A 24,321-nucleotide genomic window follows, 5' to 3' on the forward strand; every position below is an offset into this window, starting at 1 on the left:
GCATGATGTGTATATGGTACAATGACATATATGGCATGACATACGGGAAGTGCATGCATCACATATCAATTCATAGCAATGTTTGTCTCAAGTCTCGCAAAAAAACGAGTCGGTATACGGGTTTTCAACTTTTTAAGAAATTTATTGTTTGACACGACATTATTCATATCTTTCGGTACAATTATCTTCTTTGGTAGAGTTGATAATGGTGTCATTATTGTTCATCTACCTACGTTTTGCATGTAACAAACTCATTTTCTATGCACACTATTTATTTTTCCTAGATCTTATAATAATGTTCCTCCAAACTTCGACCATTGTACAACGCTACAGCTTGATAATGTTATTTTTCTTCTCATTTTGATGCCTCGATTTTACTGGGCATTGTGTCGAAAGGTCAACTTGATAACCGACTACTCCCACTTGTACCTCTATTTCTTGGTTGAAGGGGTTAGACTCTGAAATATTTCATTTTGCATGAGTTAGACGATTAGTTGATTCAAGCTACCATTGAAATTAATTGTGATTATTATGATTCTACGTGACAATAAAAATTGAATTAGTAGTTTAACTAGAAGTCAAAGTGTTCGTAGGTTGTTAACCATTCCTCCATCCATAACGTATTCAAGTATGGATTATTTTGACCTTGTCCATTTTGAATTTTCCCCACATAGCATATAGATACATGATTTAATGGACTCGAACCATTTACCGATATTGTCTTTTAACATATTCATCCGTTAATATGTTCATCGCATTGGGCTATACTGTTCTAGTTTTCTTGTGGTCACTTGAAGCTATGATCGTCATTCACAAATTCTATAAGATCAAAGGCGAATGAACAAAATACAAACCAATACATCCTCAAAAAGATCAAAGGCGAACAAATGACTCAAGTAGACAAGTCATCTATGGTCATACCACTCTCCGTCTCAACTAGCTATTTAGGTATCACCTACAAGAAAAAGTAATAACTAGGGTACGTATAAAAATACTCAGCAACTAACTTGTAAACTCATAATCGCATCTTGAACCTAACTACCTACCACAGGCTTAGTTCTAAGCTCTAAGAAGTTCAGACCTAGGTTTTACAGTTTAGCTAAGCTTCACGTAGATCATGAAGTTCCTAAGGCGTAGTTCTCATGCATGTAATAAACCCAATCAAGCTTCGTGGATAGTTCATCTAAGTTGTTGCCACATGATCTCGCGAACGGCCTAAATGAGTTATGGAGTGAGCTAATATTTATGTTCATAGCTTACTTACATTATCTTGGAAGTGAATCCTTAGTAGATATGAATCTGAGAGGTGACCTCATAAAAGTTCCAGCACATAAAGGACAATATGGCATCGTGAATGGATATTGAGCATTATCTTTGAAAAGTTAGCTAACAACCTCTAGAAAGCGACCCCGCGTGCCAATAACTAGTTGAGTTTGTTTGTGTGATCCTTTGCCCCTTTCAATGTGAATTCATGGAATGGAAGCCCTATTGGAATGCCTCTAACTATTTTCACACACGATAATAAAACTAAATATGATTAAACCTTAAAAAACTATCCTATCAGACCAATCTAGATCAAGCTCGATGGTAATCTTTCGTAGGTGTACCGATCAGAATAAGAGTTCTACTAGATCTAAATCGATGTTCCTAATAGTTCTAATAACATACTAGAGGAAATAGAAAGTGGTCTTGGCTCTAGTGATACCATTCACAACTCATTGTAGACATGTTATCTTAGGTTTTTCTTAGTGTCATAGTGGTAAACTAGGTTCTTGAGAGCGATCCCGACAATTTATAACTTGAGTTCTTGTTTCTAGAGTTTTCTAGGCTAACTCGAGGGCTAACCTTGTTGAGAGTACTAAAATTCAGTCTTGTAATCATATCTCATGATTCATGAGGGTTGGGTTCACTAAAAACATCATGACATGGTAATCGTGAAATCGTTCACATAAACTTACTTGTCATAGATCTCATCAACTTTCTATTGATGCTATTAGGCAAATTAAGCCCTTTAAGATTGAATTGGATTATAAGGAATAGATTTGGACTAGCACCAGAAATAATTAGTAAGTCCAACTTAAGTCGACCAAGTAAGTTTAAGTAATCAATGTTATTAGGCGAATTAAGCCCTTTAATGTGTTCTTACCCGAAGTCGTGGCCCATATAGATTGATAGGCTTGATTGGATGAATAGAATGAAGTATGAATCACACGTGCTATGTGACCCTCCATGTGCTATATTTTATGATTGTTTGACATATATATTTGTTATATTATGTTGCAAGTTATGCTATGAGATGTTTTTGTCATGGTATCGAACTAGTTATGACTTACATGTTGTATGATACATAGTACCTCTATATGATAGACATGTACAGTAGGTTAGTATGATCACTTCTAGATTATGCAATATTATTAAGCCAAGTATGTATTCATGAACGTTATATTTATGAAAGAACGAATGTATGTCTTGTATTATATGTTGATGTCATGATTTAAAGTTACGGGGGGTTTCATGCATTTTTTTAATGTCATGTTCATCAGGATATTTTTCCGTTATAATGAGTACAAATGGGTACATTACGATATCTATGTTCGCCATGATATTATGAGGGCTCTTTCCCTTTGTGGCTCCGACACATGAGCATGCATTAGTTGAAGGGCTGACCCAAGAGGCATGTATACTCCCGCCTGGTGGGTCTATGTGTGGTACGTGAATCGTGAATCGTGTATAACGACATAAAGTTATAATTAATTAAAATTTTCAATCAATCAATTTTATTCCTTAACTATAGGTCACTATAGACGTATAGTTACACTCTTATGTACTATTGGATAAATTGTGTTAATGAATATCATCGTTATAGGCAACTTAATCAAAAAGTTTGATGCCCATATGAATACATCTTATATCTTAAATGTCTTTTTTATGATCCAATTATAAACTAAGTCTTGATGGGACGAGTGAGAGGGTGATGCCCCTTGTTCAAGTACCAAAATTAGTATTTAAGAGAATTACTCATCTACTAACCTATTTACGAGAATTAGAGAATCTCCTCTCGTAAAATTATGTTCTTTAGTTTCTTGTTTGGTCAAATTTCCAAAATGGTAGACATGTTGAATTGATTCAAAGCTAACGACAAATTCTCCCAAAGACAGTAATATAGTATAAGTTTATATAAACTGGTTGTGTTAGATCCCGCTCCTATGTTGGTATTGGTACTATCTAAATAATAACCATCTCCATTTTTACCCCATATAAAACAACCATTTATTTTATTAATAAATTGAAAATATCTAATAGCAATTTAATAATACCAACACTTCAGGCCAAATCCTAAATCAAGCTAAAAAGCGCTATTTGATGAGCATGCGTAGTATTAGGTCCTTGGTCAGGTAAAGGCTAACCAAGTCGATGATGCTCTCCATATTCTGATCTCACTAGGGAAACAAGCTGGGGTTTGAGAATTAAAGCATGAGCATCTGCAACTAAGAGGAAGTCGTAGATCGTCGATTGAAGAGCTAGGTCAGTCAGTAAACTTCTATTGATGAAAGATTATAGGTCAGAGACTCCTAGCAACAAACTTGTATGAAGGACCTCCATGGAGACATAGGAGACGTAGGAACCACCAAAGGGATGAACCCAACAATAATAGCCCAGGATAAAGTGACTTGGCTCCTTCACCTCTCCCACTCAGTAAATTGAATTACTTGCGCAATCAAACCTAAAAACGTCTCAATTTGATCGACCAAGCCTCGGGTGGAAATTACAATCAACTACCTTGCCCACTAACTCTCGGACAAAAACTCCTTTCCCTATAAAACAATGTATTCACAAAAAAGAAAAAACTCGGAGTAAAACAGTACTAAACTACAAGCTTCTCCCTCACTTCTTACCCCCTTCATATCCCGACAAGAAGTCAATCATACAAGACTTTCACGGTGGCCGGAACAACTAAAAAAAAGTTAAAATTTTGAATTAAAAAAAAAAAATAATAATCAAAGTGGGAGAGCACCCACCGCCGAAATAACTACACAATAACTTTATTTAAAAATATAAAAAAGAAAAGAAAAAATTCAAATATGACGTCAGAGCAAAGAAGGGTAAGTAAATCAGTTTCAATTACCATTTCAAAACGCACAGAACAGTGACGGTGAGAGAGAGAGAGAGAGAGAGAGAGAGAGAGTCTTTTAGAGAGAGAAAGGGGAACTTTCTTCCTCTTCTCCTTCGTTCTTGTAACCCTCGTCTTCTCAAACATTCAACTTCACAGCTTCTTTGTTCCTTCAACTTCAAAAATCTTTCACACAGACACCTCTACCTTCTCCTACATCTCTCTTCAACTGTTCTCTAATCGATCTCGTTGTCTTCCTCCACTTTCAATTTCTACTCTCATCTCTTTGCTCCCGATTACTTCACTTGCCTTTTTCCGTGTTTTAGATCCTTGATCTTTGCTAGCTTTCTATAGATTCAATGGACGCGATCGAGGAGTTGGGTGAGTTGTCCGAATCGATGCGTCAAGCGGCTGCTTTGCTTGCCGATGAAGATGTTGACGACAATTCTACCTCTGGCGGTTCTTCTCGTAGGGCTACGACTTTTCTCAACGTTGTTGCGTTGGGCAATGTTGTGAGTTAGCCGTTTCTTTCTTTTTCTGTATTTCTTACTTGGCTTTTAATGTTGGATCGGTTTTGTTCTGTGTGTTTTGTCTTGGAGACGTGTTTCTAGATTTAAGTTTTTGAATTGTTAGTCTTAGGCGGCAGATCTTTGTGTCTATTTGAGTCTCCCAACTTGTTGGAACATTCTAGAAATGGAAAGATGTGAAAACATTTTGAATTTTTAGTTGCAGTAGAAGAAACTTACGAAGCTCCCTCGTGATGGGACACGTAGCTGAATTAATTCTTTTGCTAATTAGAAAATTGTTGTTGCGCGATTTGGAAGGCGTGTTTCATGGATTGACCGTTGTAACTAAGACTTACTGCTTGTAGTGTGACAGTAATATCTGGAGTACGGTGCGATGGATTATTTATTTAGATCTGTCCTGAGAGTTGCAAGAGTTTGGTTGGCTGTGAAAACTCTACAGTATGATCAAACTTGNTTAAAAAAAAAAAATAATAATCAAAGTGGGAGAGCACCCACCGCCGAAATAACTACACAATAACTTTATTTAAAAATATAAAAAAGAAAAGAAAAAATTCAAATATGACGTCAGAGCAAAGAAGGGTAAGTAAATCAGTTTCAATTACCATTTCAAAACGCACAGAACAGTGACGGTGAGAGAGAGAGAGAGAGAGAGAGAGAGAGAGTCTTTTAGAGAGAGAAAGGGGAACTTTCTTCCTCTTCTCCTTCGTTCTTGTAACCCTCGTCTTCTCAAACATTCAACTTCACAGCTTCTTTGTTCCTTCAACTTCAAAAATCTTTCACACAGACACCTCTACCTTCTCCTACATCTCTCTTCAACTGTTCTCTAATCGATCTCGTTGTCTTCCTCCACTTTCAATTTCTACTCTCATCTCTTTGCTCCCGATTACTTCACTTGCCTTTTTCCGTGTTTTAGATCCTTGATCTTTGCTAGCTTTCTATAGATTCAATGGACGCGATCGAGGAGTTGGGTGAGTTGTCCGAATCGATGCGTCAAGCGGCTGCTTTGCTTGCCGATGAAGATGTTGACGACAATTCTACCTCTGGCGGTTCTTCTCGTAGGGCTACGACTTTTCTCAACGTTGTTGCGTTGGGCAATGTTGTGAGTTAGCCGTTTCTTTCTTTTTCTGTATTTCTTACTTGGCTTTTAATGTTGGATCGGTTTTGTTCTGTGTGTTTTGTCTTGGAGACGTGTTTCTAGATTTAAGTTTTTGAATTGTTAGTCTTAGGCGGCAGATCTTTGTGTCTATTTGAGTCTCCCAACTTGTTGGAACATTCTAGAAATGGAAAGATGTGAAAACATTTTGAATTTTTAGTTGCAGTAGAAGAAACTTACGAAGCTCCCTCGTGATGGGACACGTAGCTGAATTAATTCTTTTGCTAATTAGAAAATTGTTGTTGCGCGATTTGGAAGGCGTGTTTCATGGATTGACCGTTGTAACTAAGACTTACTGCTTGTAGTGTGACAGTAATATCTGGAGTACGGTGCGATGGATTATTTATTTAGATCTGTCCTGAGAGTTGCAAGAGTTTGGTTGGCTGTGAAAACTCTACAGTATGATCAAACTTGTACAATTTGGGTTTTTTTTTTTTTTATTAATCATGGTTTGCAGTGGAGTTGAATTTCACGGAAAACTTAAGCTTTTTTTCAGCCGACAATTCTGTATTGGTTGTGGTATTCAGTTCGTATTGATCGTCTGCTTCACAATTCACTGAGTTCTTATTTCTTTTCAAAATCGGCAATCTGGACAAAAGCCTCAAGCTCTTGCCAATTATGATGGAATTTTTCTTGCTATGTTTACATTTTATGAATGCAGTTCTCACTTTTCGATGTTGTGCTTTTGAAGCTGTGTTTGTTTTTTTGTCCATCAATCAAAAGTTAAGATGCAGGAAATTCCAACCCTATTGATATTTTTATTCTTAGTTTTCTCAAAACTGTGAATGCATGATGAGTATAGAATTTTGAAGTACATATGCTCGTAAATCATGACTAGCTGCTTGAAAATTTACCTTGATTGGAAAAGTGCAATCCATCTGCCCTAGTTATTTATTTGTTTCTTCTTATTGTAGCTGTGCTTATTTTATGAAGATATCATAATTTTATTTCTTTGATAAAATATCTCAGGGTGCCGGCAAGTCTGCAGCTTTGAATAGTTTAATTGGGCATCCTGTTCTGGTAAGTTGAATTTTACTTGGTTATCTCTTTCCTTCTTTCCTCCTCTCTTTGGATCTACAGAACAATTGTATGAATACCCTATTCTTTTGTGTAATTTGTTTTCTATTCTATGCTCAGCCAACCGGTGAAAATGGCGCTACACGAGCTCCAATTAGCATTGATTTGCAGAGGGATGGTTCTTTGAGTAGTAAATCAATTATTCTGCAGATTGATAATAAATCTCAGCAAGTTTCTGCAAGTTAGTAACTTTACTAAATGCCCTTGTGTTTTAAATCATACTGTACATTTTTTTTTTTTTTTTCTCTCTGTATGAGAACTTTAAATGTGTGGATCTTCCCTTGGTTGTGGAATGGCTTTTACCACGTTTTCTTTTGTAAGCTTTTGGTTATATATGACCTATGCTATACTTTTAGTGTAAGAGGTGATAATGTTTCAGATATTAATGGTTATTTAGCTAAACTCCTGTATTAAATGTCAGCACTAATTCCAATGGTTCTTTAGGTGCTTTGCGACATTCTCTACAGGACAGGTTGAGCAAGGGTTCTTCAGGAAAGGGCCGAGATGAAATATATCTAAAGCTTCGCACAAGTACAGGTTAGTTCGTTCATTTGGCCTTTGTAGTATGGAGTAAAAATCTTAATTTTTTCTTATAAATAGTTTATAATTTAATATGTAATCCTTCAATATAGTTCTTTTAAAAGTGTAACTTCTGAAGATTTTAAAATGTGTGCACTGAGTGTGTTATTGGTGGTAAAAACTGTTATTGGAATAGCTTATATCCAGTATTTTTTAATCAAGTATTTTTTTCATTCTTTTTTATGCTTCATCCCTTTGCATAAACGAAGATCTCATAATCAAATATTTATTGTACATATTGTGTGAAGTGGTTAATCTCGTATGTAATTATCTGGTTGCTTCTTAATGCACTTTTCCTGCTTCTAGCTTCCACATGTGAAGTTCTTTTTGTTTTAGCTCACTGGGATCACTTCATGGTTAGTGTTCTTCTAATTGTGGAGTGGGAAACTTTCTTCCTTTCAGTTCTTAATTGTATTAATGTTTTTTTAATAAGCATATATATCGTACTGTTTATCATTTATTTGCATATGGAAAAAAAGCATGTTGATGTTGGATTTGAGCTTGTAAGTCCCCAACATGTGCTCTGGAATGCAGTTGGTTATTTTAAAACTAATCTTGTTCTTACATTGAAACACTGAAAGGTTGATAATCTAACCAACATAGAATTTTGTAAAATGAAATGTTTTGAAGATTGATAAATACGATTATCCAGGAATATATAGGGAATGTCAATATTACACATTCTTTTTCTGGTCGATAATAAAGAAAGTCTTGTATTTGCTATAGAAAAATGATATTGGGTGTTAGTTAATTTGCATGTCCATTGGATGCTCTGTAATTCAATTTGTCATTACTCAGCTAGTATAAGTTGTTTAGGCGAATAACTGCTGTGCAAGGAAATTTTTAGTCGTAAAGGCAATGAAGCCAGTTCATTAAAATATATTCAAAGCATGTNAAAAAAAAAAAAAAAAAAAAAAAAAAAAAAAAAAACTAAAACCTGCTGCTCCCTGTATAGATAGGATTTTATGTCAGGTTCTTACAACATCGATATTTTTCTTCACAAAAATTAATTATCAGCTAATTTTATCTATTTCATTCAGTTATTTGCTATTGTTTCTTAGATTTTCATTGGAAAATTTTCATTTCAGCACCTCCACTGAAGTTGATTGACTTACCTGGGCTTGATCAACGGGCAATGGATGATTCTGTGGTAAGTAGTTGTTCATGGACTGGCTCATATACTTGATTAAAAGATTTATGAATTAGCGTTTCTTTTTAGGATGAATGCTTTTAGACAATATCTGAATCCATTATCCGTATAGATGGTTTGTGTATTTTTTTCTTAACCAAATGATAGTTTGGTATGGTTTATAAACTGTTATTAATGGTATAAGTAATTATATTTTGATGGTTTTTGCATAGGTTAGTGAATATGCTGAACACAATGATGCAATTTTGCTAGTTATTGTACCAGCTGTTCAGGCTCCTGAAATTGGTTCATCTCGAGCCCTACGAACTGCGAAGGAATTTGATGCAGATGGTAATTTGTTTCACAGTCATCGTCACATTTCTATTTTAAGTTTGGTGTAATGTTATTTGTAAACCTGGGGAATAAGTTCTAATTACTGGGTTATGTCTTTTATGTTCACCACCACTATCATTTATCATGGATTCTTGTTTCTTCTTTCATGTTTTGCTTTGTTAAGTTTATAGGGATAATTTTCAATGCTGAAATTTCATTTTTATGTTAGATTTCGCATTATGCATTTTCTATTCTTTCTTTTCGACTGCATTAGGTGATTAAATTTGAAAATTATCCTCAACATAGGTACCAGAACCATTGGTGTAATTAGCAAAATTGACCAAGCTTCTTCAGACCAGAAGTCTCTTGCTGCCGTGCAAGCTCTCCTGTTAAATCAAGGGCCAGCACGAGCCTCAGATATCCCATGGGTTGCTGTAATTGGTCAATCGGTTTCGATAGTTACTGCACAGTCCGGATCTGTTGGCTCCGAGAATTCCATGGAGACTGCATGGAGAGCAGAGAGTGAAAGTTTAAAAACTATACTACCTGGTGCCCCTCAAAGTAAGCTAGGTAGGCTAGCTTTAGTTGATGCATTGTCCCAACAGATCCGCAAACGAATGAAAGTCCGGCTTCCTAATCTTCTCTCCGGGTAACTGTTTTCCCAAATTTTACAAGAAAACCTTTATTTNCCCTCTGTTTTCTCTCGTATTTCTTATTTTTCTATTTTCTGTTTTTTAAACTCACTTTGAAGTTGATTAGCACTTGTAGAGCATGTAGTTTTCTTCCTAAGGAGAACATAAAGTCCCAATAGTTTATATATATATATATATAAACAAGCATAATTGCTTAGCTCAGGAATCGAACTCAAGCTCTTTGAGAATACAGCCGCACAGGTGGCAATTGGGCTGGGACAGTCTTTTAAGTCCTGATTGTAAAAATTGATTTCTTTTGTGTTTGTATGTTTGATGATCCTGGCTAATTTCCTTTTGAAGGATGATACAAAACAATTTGTACGAACTGTGAAATCTTCATTAGCAAGGGAGTTCTCTTGATATGCATGGAAAATACTTAGATAAGTTAGAAAGATGATTATGATGAACCTCTTGGTGTAAATTGTCAAATCTCTTTGCTTCATATAGTTATCCCTCCCTATTAACCAATTGGAAAAGCTTTTTTGTAATATTCATGGACTATGCATCCTTTTTGCAAATTTCATNAAGTAGATAACCTATTTCTCACAATATATCCTATGTAAAAAAATCATGGAAGACTAGTCTTAGGTGTTCGATGTTGAATTCTCTTTTTGAGTTGAATGAGGGTCTGTTGACAAGAATGGAATCTGCCATATTTGTGGTTTCCGAGTGGCAGATTTATCTGACAGGATTTCAAATGGATAAAATATGTATTTTTAATAAGTGGGAGGAAATTAACATCCTATTGATTTTTGTATTTTACTTTATTAAAGGTTACAAGGGAAATCACAAATAGTTCAGGATGAGTTAGTTAGGCTTGGTGAGCAAATGGTCAATGGTGTCGAGGGGACTAGAGCTCTAGCTTTGGAACTTTGCCGTGAGTTTGAAGATAAGTTTCTCCAGCACATAGGCTCTGGTGAGGTAGGTCTTCTATTTTATTTATATACTTTTTTCATGGTTCTTTTCCTGCACGACAAGTTGGTATCCTTCGTTTTTAAAGTTGCTACAGTATTTATTTCTGTGATCTTTCTACATAAAATTGTGTTAAGCAGGATAGAGTTTTCTTGCGTGCATGTATATAAAAAAATTCTAATAATTTAAGTTTTATTATTATTATTATTATTATTGTTAATCCCCCCCTCTGTTTTCTCTCGTATTTCTTATTTTTCTATTTTCTGTTTTTTAAACTCACTTTGAAGTTGATTAGCACTTGTAGAGCATGTAGTTTTCTTCCTAAGGAGAACATAAAGTCCCAATAGTTTATATATATATATATATAAACAAGCATAATTGCTTAGCTCAGGAATCGAACTCAAGCTCTTTGAGAATACAGCCGCACAGGTGGCAATTGGGCTGGGACAGTCTTTTAAGTCCTGATTGTAAAAATTGATTTCTTTTGTGTTTGTATGTTTGATGATCCTGGCTAATTTCCTTTTGAAGGATGATACAAAACAATTTGTACGAACTGTGAAATCTTCATTAGCAAGGGAGTTCTCTTGATATGCATGGAAAATACTTAGATAAGTTAGAAAGATGATTATGATGAACCTCTTGGTGTAAATTGTCAAATCTCTTTGCTTCATATAGTTATCCCTCCCTATTAACCAATTGGAAAAGCTTTTTTGTAATATTCATGGACTATGCATCCTTTTTGCAAATTTCATACATCCATGAAATTGTTTCTTACATAAAATAATAAAAAAAAATCAATATTGATGAAATGAATTGATAATGAAATAATTTTTCTCCTCAATACTTATCTAGTCAGACTTTATTTTGAGCATTTCTGCAGTCAGAAAAAACTAACCCTTGGACAAAATCTGAGTTTATTGATAATTTAATTGCAGTGAGGGTTTTGATTTCTAAGTCTAACATTTCTTACCTCGTATATCAGGGTGCAGGTTGGAAAATTGTTGCTAGCTTTGAGGGTAGTTTTCCAAATCGAATTAAGCAATTGCCTTTAGACAGACACTTCGATATTAATAATGTGAAGAGGNAAATAGTTCAGGATGAGTTAGTTAGGCTTGGTGAGCAAATGGTCAATGGTGTCNCAGGTTGGAAAATTGTTGCTAGCTTTGAGGGTAGTTTTCCAAATCGAATTAAGCAATTGCCTTTAGACAGACACTTCGATATTAATAATGTGAAGAGGGTATGTTTAACTTTTTTTTTTCTTTTTTAGTAGTTTATGTTTTATTAGGCTGTAGATTCATTCTTGACTTCGTTGTAACAGATTGTATTAGAAGCTGATGGTTATCAGCCTTATCTTATATCACCTGAGAAGGGTTTGAGATCTTTAATAAAAGGTGTTTTGGAGCTTGCAAAAGAACCATCACGTCTCTGTGTTGATGAGGTAAAGATAAGCATAAGGGCATGAAATGTTCAGCTTCTTAAATTTTGGAGCACTAAATTCATCGTGGAATATTTTTTTGTTTCTTTGAGATCTCTTTTAGAATTTGAGCCTTAGCTTATCAGTTTATTTTGTTTTGCTTAAATTTTGTTACCACAGAAAAATGGAAAAGATGTGATTTTGAAGAGGCTCTTCAATCTAAATTATCAGGCAAAATAGGGAATAATTACAAAAAGTTAAATAAATAGTCCGAGGAGACCATTTAGAAGGCCAAAAGTATAGAATTTGGGATAGCAATGATATTTTTACTCTTAGCCTCATAATTTCTCAAACTCCTTAAACAAGCAGAAGGATCTTTTAATTTTTTTCTTTTTATTGTTAATGAAATTATGATGTTTCTGGTTTGACAAAAATATAGGTGCACAGANAAAAAATTCTAATAATTTAAGTTTTATTATTATTATTATTATTATTGTTAATCCCCCCNTTTTAGAATTTGAGCCTTAGCTTATCAGTTTATTTTGTTTTGCTTAAATTTTGTTACCACAGAAAAATGGAAAAGATGTGATTTTGAAGAGGCTCTTCAATCTAAATTATCAGGCAAAATAGGGAATAATTACAAAAAGTTAAATAAATAGTCCGAGGAGACCATTTAGAAGGCCAAAAGTATAGAATTTGGGATAGCAATGATATTTTTACTCTTAGCCTCATAATTTCTCAAACTCCTTAAACAAGCAGAAGGATCTTTTAATTTTTTTCTTTTTATTGTTAATGAAATTATGATGTTTCTGGTTTGACAAAAATATAGGTGCACAGAGTTTTGATAGATATTGTTTCTGCTGCTGCTAATGGCACCCCAGGTCTTGGAAGATACCCACCATTCAAAAGAGAGGTGAGTGGCTTTTTACTTTTTTCTTGATTACATCGTTTATCCTTTTAGCTTTTCATAGTTACAACTTTATTTTGTTTTCTTTTGTAGTTTGCATCTTAACATTTTTTTTTTCCTGCTTTAGTTTTTATATTATAAGCTGTAGTTCTTCGAAAAGGTTTTCTTGTTCTTTCAAAAATAATGTATTCTTGTAAGGGAGCTCTTAATAGCTGTTTCCAACCCTCTAAAACCGATTATTTTTCTAGGTTGTGGCCATTGCAAGTGCTGCCCTGGATGGGTTTAAAAATGAATCAAAAAAGATGGTTGTGGCATTAGTTGATATGGAGCGAGCATTTGTCCCACCACAACACTTTATACGTCTTGTACAAAGAAGGTAAGCTCAGGATAATCTTCTACTGCTATGCCTTTTGGGGTATGANGGGGGGGGGGGGGGGGGGGGGTGCGGGAATCCTACACGCATGATGAAATTTGGTATTGCTAATGTGAGTATCACTTTTTCTGCGGCGTGTCCTTTTGGAACCTATTGCTGTATTAATTATTTTGTGTCTGTGAAATTGTAAGATCTTGAATGTCGTGTACATTCCAATAAAAATCCTCCCACACCCACTACATGACCATAACACCCATGCATATGTATACTATACAATTTTTGGCCCAAAAATTTTAAATTTCAATAGTAAAATTGGTTGTATATGAGATCACTTTCTCATTCTCAACTTAGGATGGAAAGACAGCGCCGGGAAGAGGAAGTGAAGACTAAATCATCAAAAAAAGGGCAAGAGGCTGAACAAGCAGTGTCGAACAGGGTGAGTCATTTGAGTTAATGCAGGGCTGCTGACTCTCGTTTTTGTTTGACTTTCTCACTTGCATAGCTTTTGTCCCCCTAGGCAAGTAGTCCTCAAACAAATAGTCAGCAAGCTGGGGGAAGCTTGAAATCAATGAAAGAAAAACCTAGTAAAGAAGATAAGGAAGTGCAGGAGGGTTCGGGTTTGAAGACAGCAGGTGCTGATGGAGAGATAACAGCTGGTATGCACGCAATATTATTTTATTTATAAGAAAAGGGAATGCTATTACTGGGTTTTAACTTTCAGCTGTTTGTGAAGGCATTTTAAAATTTGTTTTATAAGACTCTTTCTGGCCTTTTAAATTAATATGAGACCCTTAATCATCTGTCGCTATTTTCTCTCTCAAATCTGGTGTTGAATGAACTGTGTAGAGATTTGTAAACTTGGTTCTGATTTGTTTGGAGTTAGTATTCTGGTAAGTCCCCCAAGCTGAAACGTGTTCAGACTCTTGAATATACAGCATCAAATAATGCACTTGCAACACAATTAGTCCTTTACATATGGCAGTTTTATTTTGGACGTTATCCACGAGCTTGGCAGTTGTCGGGCTTTGGATCAAGTTGGACACTCAAACTATATTCTTGACTCTTCTGTAACTTTGTTTTTTTGACACTTAGTGATGCTTGGGTACCTGGATTAAAAAGGAAAAAAAGAACCTAAATCAATGATTAGCTTTGGACTAGGCCAATGGAATAATTGTTATGCATATAATTGAAGAGACATTTGGTTTTTGGATTTTTTTTTTAACACTTTGTTATTATTGTTTATAATATATTGTTCCGTTTACATATGTTTATTGGTTTGGAAGGCCGTTGAATGCTGCGTCATTTTGAACATGTAGAAAGGCTGAACATTTAATATAATCATGTAGAAAGGCTGAACATTTAATATAATGTTATTCTACTATACATTTTATTATAATTTTTTGAAGAAACCATCAGACTAAATTCAAAGGAAGGAAAGGAAAGTCATCCTAAGGGCTGTGGGAAGAGAGAACCCCCACCCAAAGAGCTACTTACAAAAGGCCTTCCAATCATTAACAATTAGAGAGAAAGGGAAGTTACGAAAGAATTTGCTATTGAAAGTTATGACTCCACCACGAAGCATTAAGCTGTTTGTATTTGTACGTTGTATGTTTTTCAATTTCAATGATTATTTGTCAGCACATCCATGCTGCATTGTACTCATGTCAAACTGTCTGTATCTATCTCTGCAATTTTAAAGCTGACTACTGTTATAAAGTTGGAAGTCTGTATGATGGCTTACATCGTAGTTTGAGTTCAATGGTTACAAGTAAAGCAATTTGTTTTGAAGTAAACATTAAGGAGACTATTAAACTTACAGGTTTATTTTTGAAATTTTGTTCATTTTATAGGTTTCTTGTTAAAGAAAAGTGCAAAAACTAATGGATGGAGCAGGCGATGGTTTGTTTTGAATGCGAAGACTGGAAAGGTATGTAAAATTTTGTGGAATTCTACTCTAATGGTCAATAGAAATGGGTGGTTCCTGATCCCTCAGTACTTAGTCAGTTAGATGGTATACCATTTGTTCTTTTCACGTGCGTTTCAGCCTGTCATCCCTCAGTATTAGTTTCCTATATTGAGAAGGAAAAATTTGAGTAGGTTATAGGCATATTTCTGGTGATTATTAATTCATGCGTTGGTGATCATATACCCATTACAAAACTGCCGAGTATCTCATAGTAGCTTCATTGTTCTTTGAGCATATAAGACGTGTATGTTAATATTACATCTGAAGGTTGGGTAAATAAGTTCACTTAAGCATTTCAGCCATGCCATCTTCATGCGTTGACCTGGGGAGATGTTCGTACATTCCGGTTTCATTTGTCTCTATTTACCTATATTGTTCGTACATTCCGGTTTCATTTGTCTCTATTTACCTATATTTTTATTTGTATTAGGCAAACATGTGTCGATTACCTTTATTTACTTCTATTCTATCTTCATTCTGCAGCTTGGATACACCAAGAAGCAAGAAGAGAGACACTTTCGTGGTGTCATTACTTTAGAGGTAGAGCATTATGTTTTTCCTGATCTCAGTATGGGGACGACTCCCCACAACGTCTTTTTTGTAATTATGAGCTTCATCTTTTTCTGTAGTTACGTTCGAACTCTTTTTGTTGATGCTTGTTCATGAAAGCGCAGTTTCTTACAAAAATCACATATAATTATTGGTTTTTCTTTTTCTTTAAGTTTTTTTCCGTATATTTTCAAGCACAATCATTTAAGACAATAAAACATCACTATAGATGGCAATTTGGGAATGGCCATATATTGTGAGTTTTGTTTATGTTCTTGGAAGATGTACTGGAATCGTCTTGAAATTTAACAATGATTCTGTCGTATATTCCTGTTGGTTATCTGAATGGCCACATTGACTTCTGAATATATTTACAGGATTGTAATATTGAAGAAGCTACAGATGAGGAAGAGTCTCCACCTCCAAAGAGTTCAAAGGATAAAAAGGCTAATGGGCCCGATTCTGGAAAAGGATCAAGTCTTGTGTTTAAGATTACCAGCAAGGTTCCATATAAAACCGTTTTAAAAGGTAAGGTTAAATAAGGTTTTTGATCTTTTAAATGTCATAGTATTCGTTTATAAATGTTCCAAATTTGATAACTCCATGTTGAAAACCTGTTTGCTAAATCAATTGTGCCATGTTCTTCAGTTCATAGTGCTGTTGTCTTGAAGGCGGAGAGTGCTGCGGACAAGGTGGAATGGATAAACAAGATACGCAATGTCATTCAACCATCCAAAGGAGGACAGATGAGAGGTGTATCCTCCGAAGGTGGTCTTACTATGCGGCAGAGTCTATCTGATGGTTCTCTAGTATGTCATTGAACCCCCTATTATTGTCTAGCTTTCCTCTAATTTTGGCATACGTTCACATTTAGATAATTGGTCTACATTCATGGGGATTTGTGTTTACTGGTTGGAATGTGCATAGGATACATCTATGCTCTCTTTTCTTGCGGCTTTATTCTACAGTTCTTTTGTTTTTTAAATTTTATCGTAGCTAATTTCTTTGTGGTTTGCAATTAACATTAAAGAATTTATCCACTTTTATTAGGATACTATGGCTCGAAAACCTGCTGATCCTGAAGAAGAGCTGCGGTGGATGTCTCAAGAGGTTCGTGGTTATGTTGAAGCAGTGTTGAATAGTTTGGCTGCTAATGTTCCCAAGGTAAGTTTTGAATTGTTTGGCTAGGTTGAAGATTGCGTTTCTAATTATTATCCCATCTAGTTTATATCATTCTCTCCAACAAGTTTTTTTCATTAGTGACTTGTTGATTTGAATATTCATTAGTGAGTTGTTCATTATGCAGGCTGTTGTACTTTGTCAAGTTGAGAAGGCGAAGGAAGACATGCTAAATCAATTATATAGCTCGATCAGGTAGAGTTTAGCTTTCATGTTGGTATGGACTTGCTTTGTTGGTATTGTCTTTTTAGAAATATTTTCATTAAAATTGTTGTCCGTTGATTGAAAGATCTTTATCAATAAGGTTTGAAAAAAAGTTAATTTGGTAGAAATCCAACTTATTATATGCTCATGCTGAACAGTGCCCAAAGCTCTGCAAAGATTGAGGAGCTTCTTCAGGAGGATCATAATGTAAAACGGAGGCGAGAACGTTATCAAAAACAGTCCTCTCTCCTTTCGAAACTGACACGCCAGCTCAGCATTCATGGTAATCAAGCATCTGCTGCTAGTTGGTCCGATGGTAGTCCAGGTAATCTTAGTCATTAGTTCCTGCTTTCACTATTTGTATGCATGTTCCGCTGCCCACCGTTGGACTAGGTTATGTTGTTAGGGTTGATGTTGATCTGTCTTGATTTATGTAGAACTGGTAAAGAAACAACATTATTTTGTTTCTCCTGATTAAGCAACTTGTCATTATTTTGTTTCTTCCAGAGGATTCATTCTACAAAATTTTTTGAACTGAAAGAATCATAGGGTGTTGTTGATTCATTCTAGTCAAGCTCTAAGAAATGAAGTTTCTTCTAGCATTCAGCCCACACAACTTTTTGTTCAATGTTGTACGTCATGGAAAAATCTTAGAGGGTGATCTTCTAGTCAATTTAACAACATCAGTAGCCAACCCACGCAATTTTGGTACCGGAAGAGTCATTCATAGGGCGACTCTTCTCGTTGAAGTTTAACAAAGAAAATTTGCCAAAAATTCAACCAGACAGTTCTTTACGCAGGAAGATTCTTAAATGATTCCTTCTGGTCAACGTTTAACTAAGAAAATTTCTTCCTGCATTCATTCACCCAGACATCTCTGCCGAAAATTATTGGAGTTGAATGCTACAAGAACCACTTTCTCTAAGTACTTTCATGTATTGGCTGTACGCCTGAACCCAGCCAAATGATTGAAGAATGAGTACACATCCATTCATTTGTTAGCCAATAGCTGAATAAATTAATTTGGCGTTCCCATTTCCTTGGTCATTCGGTGATTTTAAAGTTGGTCCATTTTCTTGACGTTTTGTAATATTTTAAACCCTTGCAGAAAGCAGTCCCAAAACTAGCGGACCACCTGGAGGAGATGACTGGAGATCTGCATTTGATGCTGCTTCTAATGGCCGGGCTGACTACAGAAGATCTTCTTCCAATGGTTACAGTAGATCTATCGATCCCGCACAGAACGGTGACATAAACTCAGGTTCCAACTCTAGCAGCCGTCGAACTCCTATCCGGCTGCCACCAGCACCTCCGCAGTCTTCTGGTTCCAGATACTTCTAGCATGGCAGCAGATATTAGTTGATGATTTAGTCTCTGCAACATTGGGTTGATATTAAGGTACACTTGATGGTTCATTTAGCGATCTCTTCAAGTTCATATTTCTACTACAAACTTATAAGTGGAGAAAGAGGTTTGTGTATATACAACATTTCTCAGTGCCAGGTTATACTGCTTTCTTCATCAATATAACACTAGATTCGAGGTATTCTTGATATCCTTTGTTTTTCCTCCCCTTTTTAAGGTTTTGTTCTACCATTGGCCCCATTCTTTTTTGGACAAGACAAATGTATTTGCATGTATTAGTTCTGATCTTGTATGTGCTATATCATCCATCATCCATCATCCATCATCCATCTCTGATGGGTTATGTATAATATTCAGTTATTTCTAGCGGAGAGTTTTGGATTGTCATTTGAATGGTGATCTGTTTTTGCTTCTCTTCATTGTTAGTTTTCTGTTTAAGTATTTGGGGTGTAATTTTTTGCTTGAACCTATTTTAATATTTATTAAATACAATAAATATATGTTTCTCTTTTTATGTTTAATACATTTTGATATATTAAATATTCATTTGAAATATATATTAAATATACTAATTTGAATACTTCAAGCTAATTATATTTTTCTCTAATTACATTTAATATGTTGAATATTAGTTAAACAATTCAAACTAAATATATTTTATCCTTTATATTTAATATATTTAAGATATTAAATATTAATTTTAACACTTCAAAACTTGTAAAGTTAATCAACTTATATATTATAAATTTCAATGGTACAAAATTAATTAATACCTATAGGGGTCACTTCACGATACATCTAAAATTGCACTCTTGTACATTTGTACCTTGTGCCGATTGATATAATTATTATAAACAAATCTATCATTCCCAAGTTGGGAATTGTTTGTAATACAACTAAGTAACAGTAAATTTGAAAAAAAATTTACAGCAAATTGAAGTAGAGTATTCAACCTTCGTCAGTGAGTTTATGGGTTTAGAGAGGAGAATTTCGAAGAGAGAAATAAATTTAAGAGGGATAAATTTTAGAAGGAAAAGTGGTAGAGAAATGGATAGAACATTTGGGGAGAAAAAAAAAGTAAACAGAAAGAGTTTATTTTGAATGAAACATCAGAAACTCAAAAATGGAATCTTTATTTTGAATGATGGGGGAGTGGAAAAGGAGAGGGTGTTTTGTGATGTCCGTCATCAAGTGAATCCCAAAGCCTGAATGATGAACACAACACCTCATTTATTTAAACTAAATATATATCTGGGATGAAGATTGTCCTTCATGATTATTAAAGCGACTCTATGAAAACAATAATACAGCAGCTGAAGAGTAATAGATACCAGGAAGGGCTTACGCAACAAAATTTCCTGCAATTATTTGTTCTCTCATATACACTAAGAACAATCTGTAAACATAGCCTAACTGTAGCAAATGATGTAAATATGAGGCACGCAACAAAAACAACTATTCCTTTGTTTTCCAGACAACTCTGATTCTTCTGAACCCTTTCAATCTCAGATCTGCATCATAATACCAAAACGGNTTTTTTTTTTTTTTTTTTTTTTTTTTTTTTTTTTTTTTTTTTGAAGTAACTTCTACACAACAACATTGCTATCTAAGCTTTAATCTTTCTCCCTTTCTTCTCCAAACGAAGTTTTTGATAAATAAAAAGGTGTTGGTCAGATGAATGAACAAGTAGGATTTATACTAGAAATAGGATTTAAGGAGAAAAACAAAGCTTCTCACTCCATTTCTCTTCTTTTTTTTTCTTTTTTTTTTCCCCCTTTTGCTAGTGCTAGTGCGTGTGGGTGTGGGTGGAGAAAAGTCAAAACCTGAGAACAGCGTTATGCCTTTGCAGACCATCCAACTGCATGGAAGCAATGGACTTCCAAGAAATGAGATCACGAACATCTTTATCCTGCATTCACAACAAACCAGTGTTAATAGCCATTGTTATAGATAGGAGATGAATTGAAAGAACAAGTGTATGACGTACTGCGCTGTCCTGGATTTTAAGAATATTTCTTATATCCTCTCGGGTTTTCACAATGAGTAGATGATTATTTCCTATATCTTCGTCTAATCCTTCGAGTATATTGCCATATTTGGAAGTCAATTCCTCCAGATACCGCTCCAAAACAGATAAACTTAGGTCTAATGAACGAACTTTCTGAGTCAGAATTTTGAGAACAGTATCACCAGGCATTCTGCCAGGTTGTTGATGGTGCTGTTCTTCGACTGGATCGATTATATTACTATTTGAAGGTTCTAAAATCACATCATCATCACTTTCATCAGTGGCTAGAGATTGCAACTCTCTACCATGTTGTCTTTCATCATTGGATCCGGACTGGGAGGGAATTGCTCTCTTATCATTAGTAGCTTCATCTGATATAACAGAAGGTTTATGTTGAGCTATTAAATCCTCCAGCATCATCTCAACTGCATCCATTCCGTAAACTTCAACCCTGCTGAGCGTGCAATAAAATTCTGAACCATAATGAGTAAGAAGGTTCAACTTTAAATATCTCACCCATTTTGGGTCCTTGAGAACGAACTTATGTGCCTGCTTTGCATTTGGAGCAGTGAAATTCCCAAGCTTGAACCAAACATCCGTTGGATAAACCAAACTTCCATGTAGCTCAAATTCTTTTAAGTTAGAGGAATGGAGCTCGAAATTAGCAATTTCAATTGTAACTACTAAGGTTTCTTCTGACAGTTCTATGAGAACAAATTTCTCTTCAGCAGAACATGGATTTCTGAGGTATTTATCTTTGTCCCTCCCTAAAATATTAGAAGCTCCCTTTGCTTCCTTGTTGAAAGCCAATACCTTTGCTCCCTTTGAAGCTGAAGCGTAATTGTACTTTGCACCACCAGGCTCTACTCTATGGATACTATTCCCAGTCTGCCCAGTTTCAGACTTACTTCTGGATATGAAGGCTCTGCTTTTGAATTCTTCAAGGCCCAACAGAACGGTATCGGATGAGATACCTTCCTTCAGAGGTTTGCTTTCCGATTTCACTCCAGTGCTAGAGCTCCCAGCTTCAGGAAACCCCGTAGCAGTTCGTATATGACTACTACTTTCTTCACGTGAAAGTTCTTCATTGTTAGAACCATGGCTTGTAGCATCAATTGAGCACGAATCCTTTAGATGGCTGGGACAATCGTTTTCCCCCTTTGGAGGAACATGTAAAAAATCAGAGTCCTCGTTGTTTTCCAATTTAGATTCATTTGAAGTAGATACACCAGCAGGTAGTACAACAGATCCTTCTGAAATCCAAAGAAAAGAAGGGCATAGATAATCAGTAATATTATCTTGTCTTGTATTAAGTCAATGAATTGGTGTAGAAAACAAAGATGGTGTAAGACAAATTAATTCATTCTATTAACGTAGAAAATCCTTTTCTAATATTTAATTTTAGCCATTTTGGTGATTAATAACAAAGCCAGACCAATTCAACAGTTTAAAACTTGAGATAAAACAAAATAAAACAAACTCTTAGCAAAGGAAGCCTACTACTTCGGGTACTCCATTGGAGTGCCAACTAAGAAGCGTTCATATAAGTATAATTTCAGGGAACAGAGTACTCTATTATATCCTTTCAACTCAAGGAAGTGGTACAGCTTATTAAATAAATCATGTTCAAGTAAGTTCATTACTACGCTTACTCTATTATTTCCACGCATAATGAGCTTGATTTCATCATGCACGAACTTCGTTCGTTAGAGAAGGATTGCACAGCATTTGACCAATTATGTTTTTTTTGTTTTGTGTGATAAATAACTACAATAAAAATCAATCAAATGATTGTATTTCCCTCTGATTTTACCCTGATAGAAATTTTAATGAAGAGTTCAAGCATGAAAACACAATTTTTGTTGTTTCCTTTTCTCTAATGTAAGAGTATAGAACATCATATGTAAAGTTGAAATATAAATCAATTAAAATCTTGAAACTGTCAGCGTTAAGAAAATTCACAGCCACCAGAATGTTGCATTTCAAGGGAAACAAATTTGAATATTATAAAACCAACGAATTGAAAAATAAAAGAAGGATTGATAGAATAGGAAACACAGAAGCAGCGAACAGATAAAAACCAATTGAAAACAGCTCGGTCAGAGATCACAAGAGAATCGTGTAATGAAATGGAGCAATTAGTTTGATTACACTTCTAAGTTCAAATAAATATTCACTAAGAAATCAAAATGATATGATCAAAGCATACCTTGGCAGCCATCCCCACGGCTGAACAATAAGCTAAAGAGGAAGGTAAATCCCCACAGAATAAAAGCCAAAGACAGAGAAACTCTATACAAGTGATTCCTTCCACTAATAGGCAGTTCAGCAGTTCTTCTATCACGCAGAAGAGCTCCGATACGCCACCGCATTGCACATCAATTCGAACCACTGATTGATCAACAACTCGAAATTGATGCCTCCCTGCATCAGAAAAAGGAGGGGCAAACCTTCATCACGACCGAATTCCAAAAACCAAAACCAAAACAAAAACAATAATTCATATTAAGAAAGAGTAATTTCCGGTTTCATACAAATCAGAGCCCCAAATTCCCACCCAGAGAAAAGGAAAAGGAGCAAACAAAGCAGCAGATCTCACTGAAAACGATTGAAATCTCCACTCAATTACCTAAAACCAGATCCATTTAAAACTAAAGGAAAAACATATATACAGCAATGCCGAGAATGTAAATCAAAGACATGTATCCAATAACAAGGAATCAAAATGAAAGAAAGAAACAGAGTTTCAAAATCAGTCCGAAGCAATTATATGTGAAACAACAACCAGAGAATTTTGCAGATAGAGAAGGAAGAAGCAGATTCAGTTTTCCAAAGAAATAACAAAATGATAATAAATGGAAGAAGCAGATTCAGGGTGAAGTGCAATGAAATGACGCAGTTTGAGGCAAAATTCCGCATCGTTGCCTCAACATTGAGGAATGGTCAACCATTAGAATACTGTTTCCTCCTTTGTCGCAAATTTCGAAATTAAATTAAACAGTGTTCGTTTCATCCGACGAATGTCTGCTTCCTTTAATTACACTTTGATGCTATTTAGACAAAGAAATGAGGATTTAACGCTTCGGAGTTCAACATTAATGCAGAGAGAGAGAGAGAGAGAGTACCTTTGGATGAAACTCGAGAGAGTGTTCTTCCTTCGTGGAGCGTTGAGATTTGGGATCTCCGAATTCTGATCTCTGAATCTGTTTGGATGCTTTACAATGCGGACGATCAATAACTATGAAAGCTTATGAATTCAAAATTATTGAAATCAAAACATAATTAATTAATTAATTAATTAATTAATAATCCGCTTACATTATGACTTAATTATTATTATTATTATTATTATTATTATTATTATTCTACTTGTTTAGTCAATAAAGTTAAAATCTCAAATTACAAAAAATAATAATAACAATAATGTATTCTAAATTTAGTCAAAATTCAAATTCAAAATTGACGGGAAAAATTCAGTTTAAACGATTTTTTTATTAGTAAAGTTAATAGTATTTAATTTTAAATTAGTTATGTTAAAACATATTTAATCTACGGATTACTGATATTTTAAATAAAAAAATATTTTATATTCAATATACACCTTGAGACATCAATCATACAATGGTTCATATCACACCTTGTCAGGTAAAATATTTGTTTTTATTTTCTATGCAATCCATTTTTTTTTTTTAATCCCATTATTTCCCCAGAATAGAAGTTCCCTTTAATTTTTATCTATGAACTTTTTATATTTTTATATTTAAAAATATATATATATATATATATATATATATCAAATAAATTTTCTATTTTTTTTATTAAAAATATAGAACATCCTAATAA

The 24,321-nt window shown here is 34.7% G+C and overlaps 2 protein-coding genes across 7 annotated transcripts; one reads left to right on the forward strand and one right to left on the reverse strand.

The window, feature by feature from the left end:
• The first annotated feature begins 5,255 nt into the window (after positions 1–5,255).
• Positions 5,256–18,883, forward strand: LOC111787934 (dynamin-2A-like). Of its 3 annotated transcripts, XM_023668033.1 has the most exons (23): positions 5,256–5,737; positions 6,761–6,811; positions 6,929–7,049; positions 7,313–7,405; positions 8,536–8,597; positions 8,810–8,927; positions 9,216–9,558; positions 10,375–10,522; positions 11,496–11,502; positions 11,656–11,750; positions 11,832–11,951; positions 12,757–12,840; positions 13,083–13,210; positions 13,559–13,643; positions 13,725–13,863; positions 15,058–15,134; positions 15,657–15,713; positions 16,100–16,250; positions 16,371–16,531; positions 16,773–16,886; positions 17,029–17,096; positions 17,264–17,430; positions 18,214–18,883. In XM_023668033.1, exons 1-23 carry the CDS (start codon positions 5,585–5,587, stop codon positions 18,444–18,446), a joined length of 2,775 nt encoding a protein of 924 aa, XP_023523801.1. In that variant the 5' UTR covers positions 5,256–5,584; the 3' UTR covers positions 18,447–18,883. The 3 variants fall into 3 exon arrangements, with proteins under 3 accessions (XP_023523801.1, XP_023523803.1, XP_023523802.1); XM_023668035.1 differs by lacking the exon at positions 11,656–11,750 and having other exon boundaries at positions 5,572–5,737; positions 11,496–11,603; XM_023668034.1 differs by lacking the exons at positions 5,256–5,737; positions 6,761–6,811; positions 6,929–7,049 and having other exon boundaries at positions 7,321–7,405; positions 8,815–8,927.
• Positions 18,884–19,683: 800 nt separating this feature from the next.
• LOC111787947 (SUN domain-containing protein 4-like) lies at positions 19,684–23,707 on the reverse strand. Of its 4 annotated transcripts, none has more exons than XM_023668056.1 (5): positions 23,604–23,707; positions 22,688–22,902; positions 20,458–21,731; positions 20,294–20,379; positions 19,684–19,981 (listed from the first exon to the last, which is right to left on the reverse strand). In XM_023668056.1, exons 2-5 carry the CDS (start codon positions 22,848–22,850, stop codon positions 19,750–19,752), a joined length of 1,755 nt encoding a protein of 584 aa, XP_023523824.1. In that variant the 5' UTR covers positions 22,851–22,902; positions 23,604–23,707; the 3' UTR covers positions 19,684–19,749. The 4 variants fall into 4 exon arrangements, with proteins under 4 accessions (XP_023523824.1, XP_023523826.1, XP_023523823.1 ...); XM_023668058.1 differs by lacking the exon at positions 23,604–23,707 and adding an exon at positions 23,264–23,499; XM_023668055.1 differs by lacking the exon at positions 23,604–23,707 and adding an exon at positions 23,013–23,499.
• Positions 23,708–24,321: the final 614 nt, after the last annotated feature.

Source organism: Cucurbita pepo, chromosome LG02 (assembly GCF_002806865.2).
Source record: "Cucurbita pepo subsp. pepo cultivar mu-cu-16 chromosome LG02, ASM280686v2, whole genome shotgun sequence".
Classification (NCBI taxonomy): Eukaryota; Viridiplantae; Streptophyta; class Magnoliopsida; order Cucurbitales; family Cucurbitaceae; genus Cucurbita; species Cucurbita pepo.

Bases quoted from the DNA above. Each gene is read 5' to 3' on its own strand.
- LOC111787947 (XM_023668056.1), bottom strand. From the start codon at position 22,850: ATGCGGTGGCGTATCGGAGCTCTTCTGCGTGATAGAAGAACTGCTGAA. The intron at 20,380-20,457 runs GTACGTCATACA...TTGTGAATGCAG, and splicing joins TTAAAATCCAGGACAGCGCA to GATAAAGATGTTCGTGATCT. The intron at 19,982-20,293 runs GTTTTGACTTTT...ATTATGATGCAG, and splicing joins AGGCATAACGCTGTTCTCAG to ATCTGAGATTGAAAGGGTTC.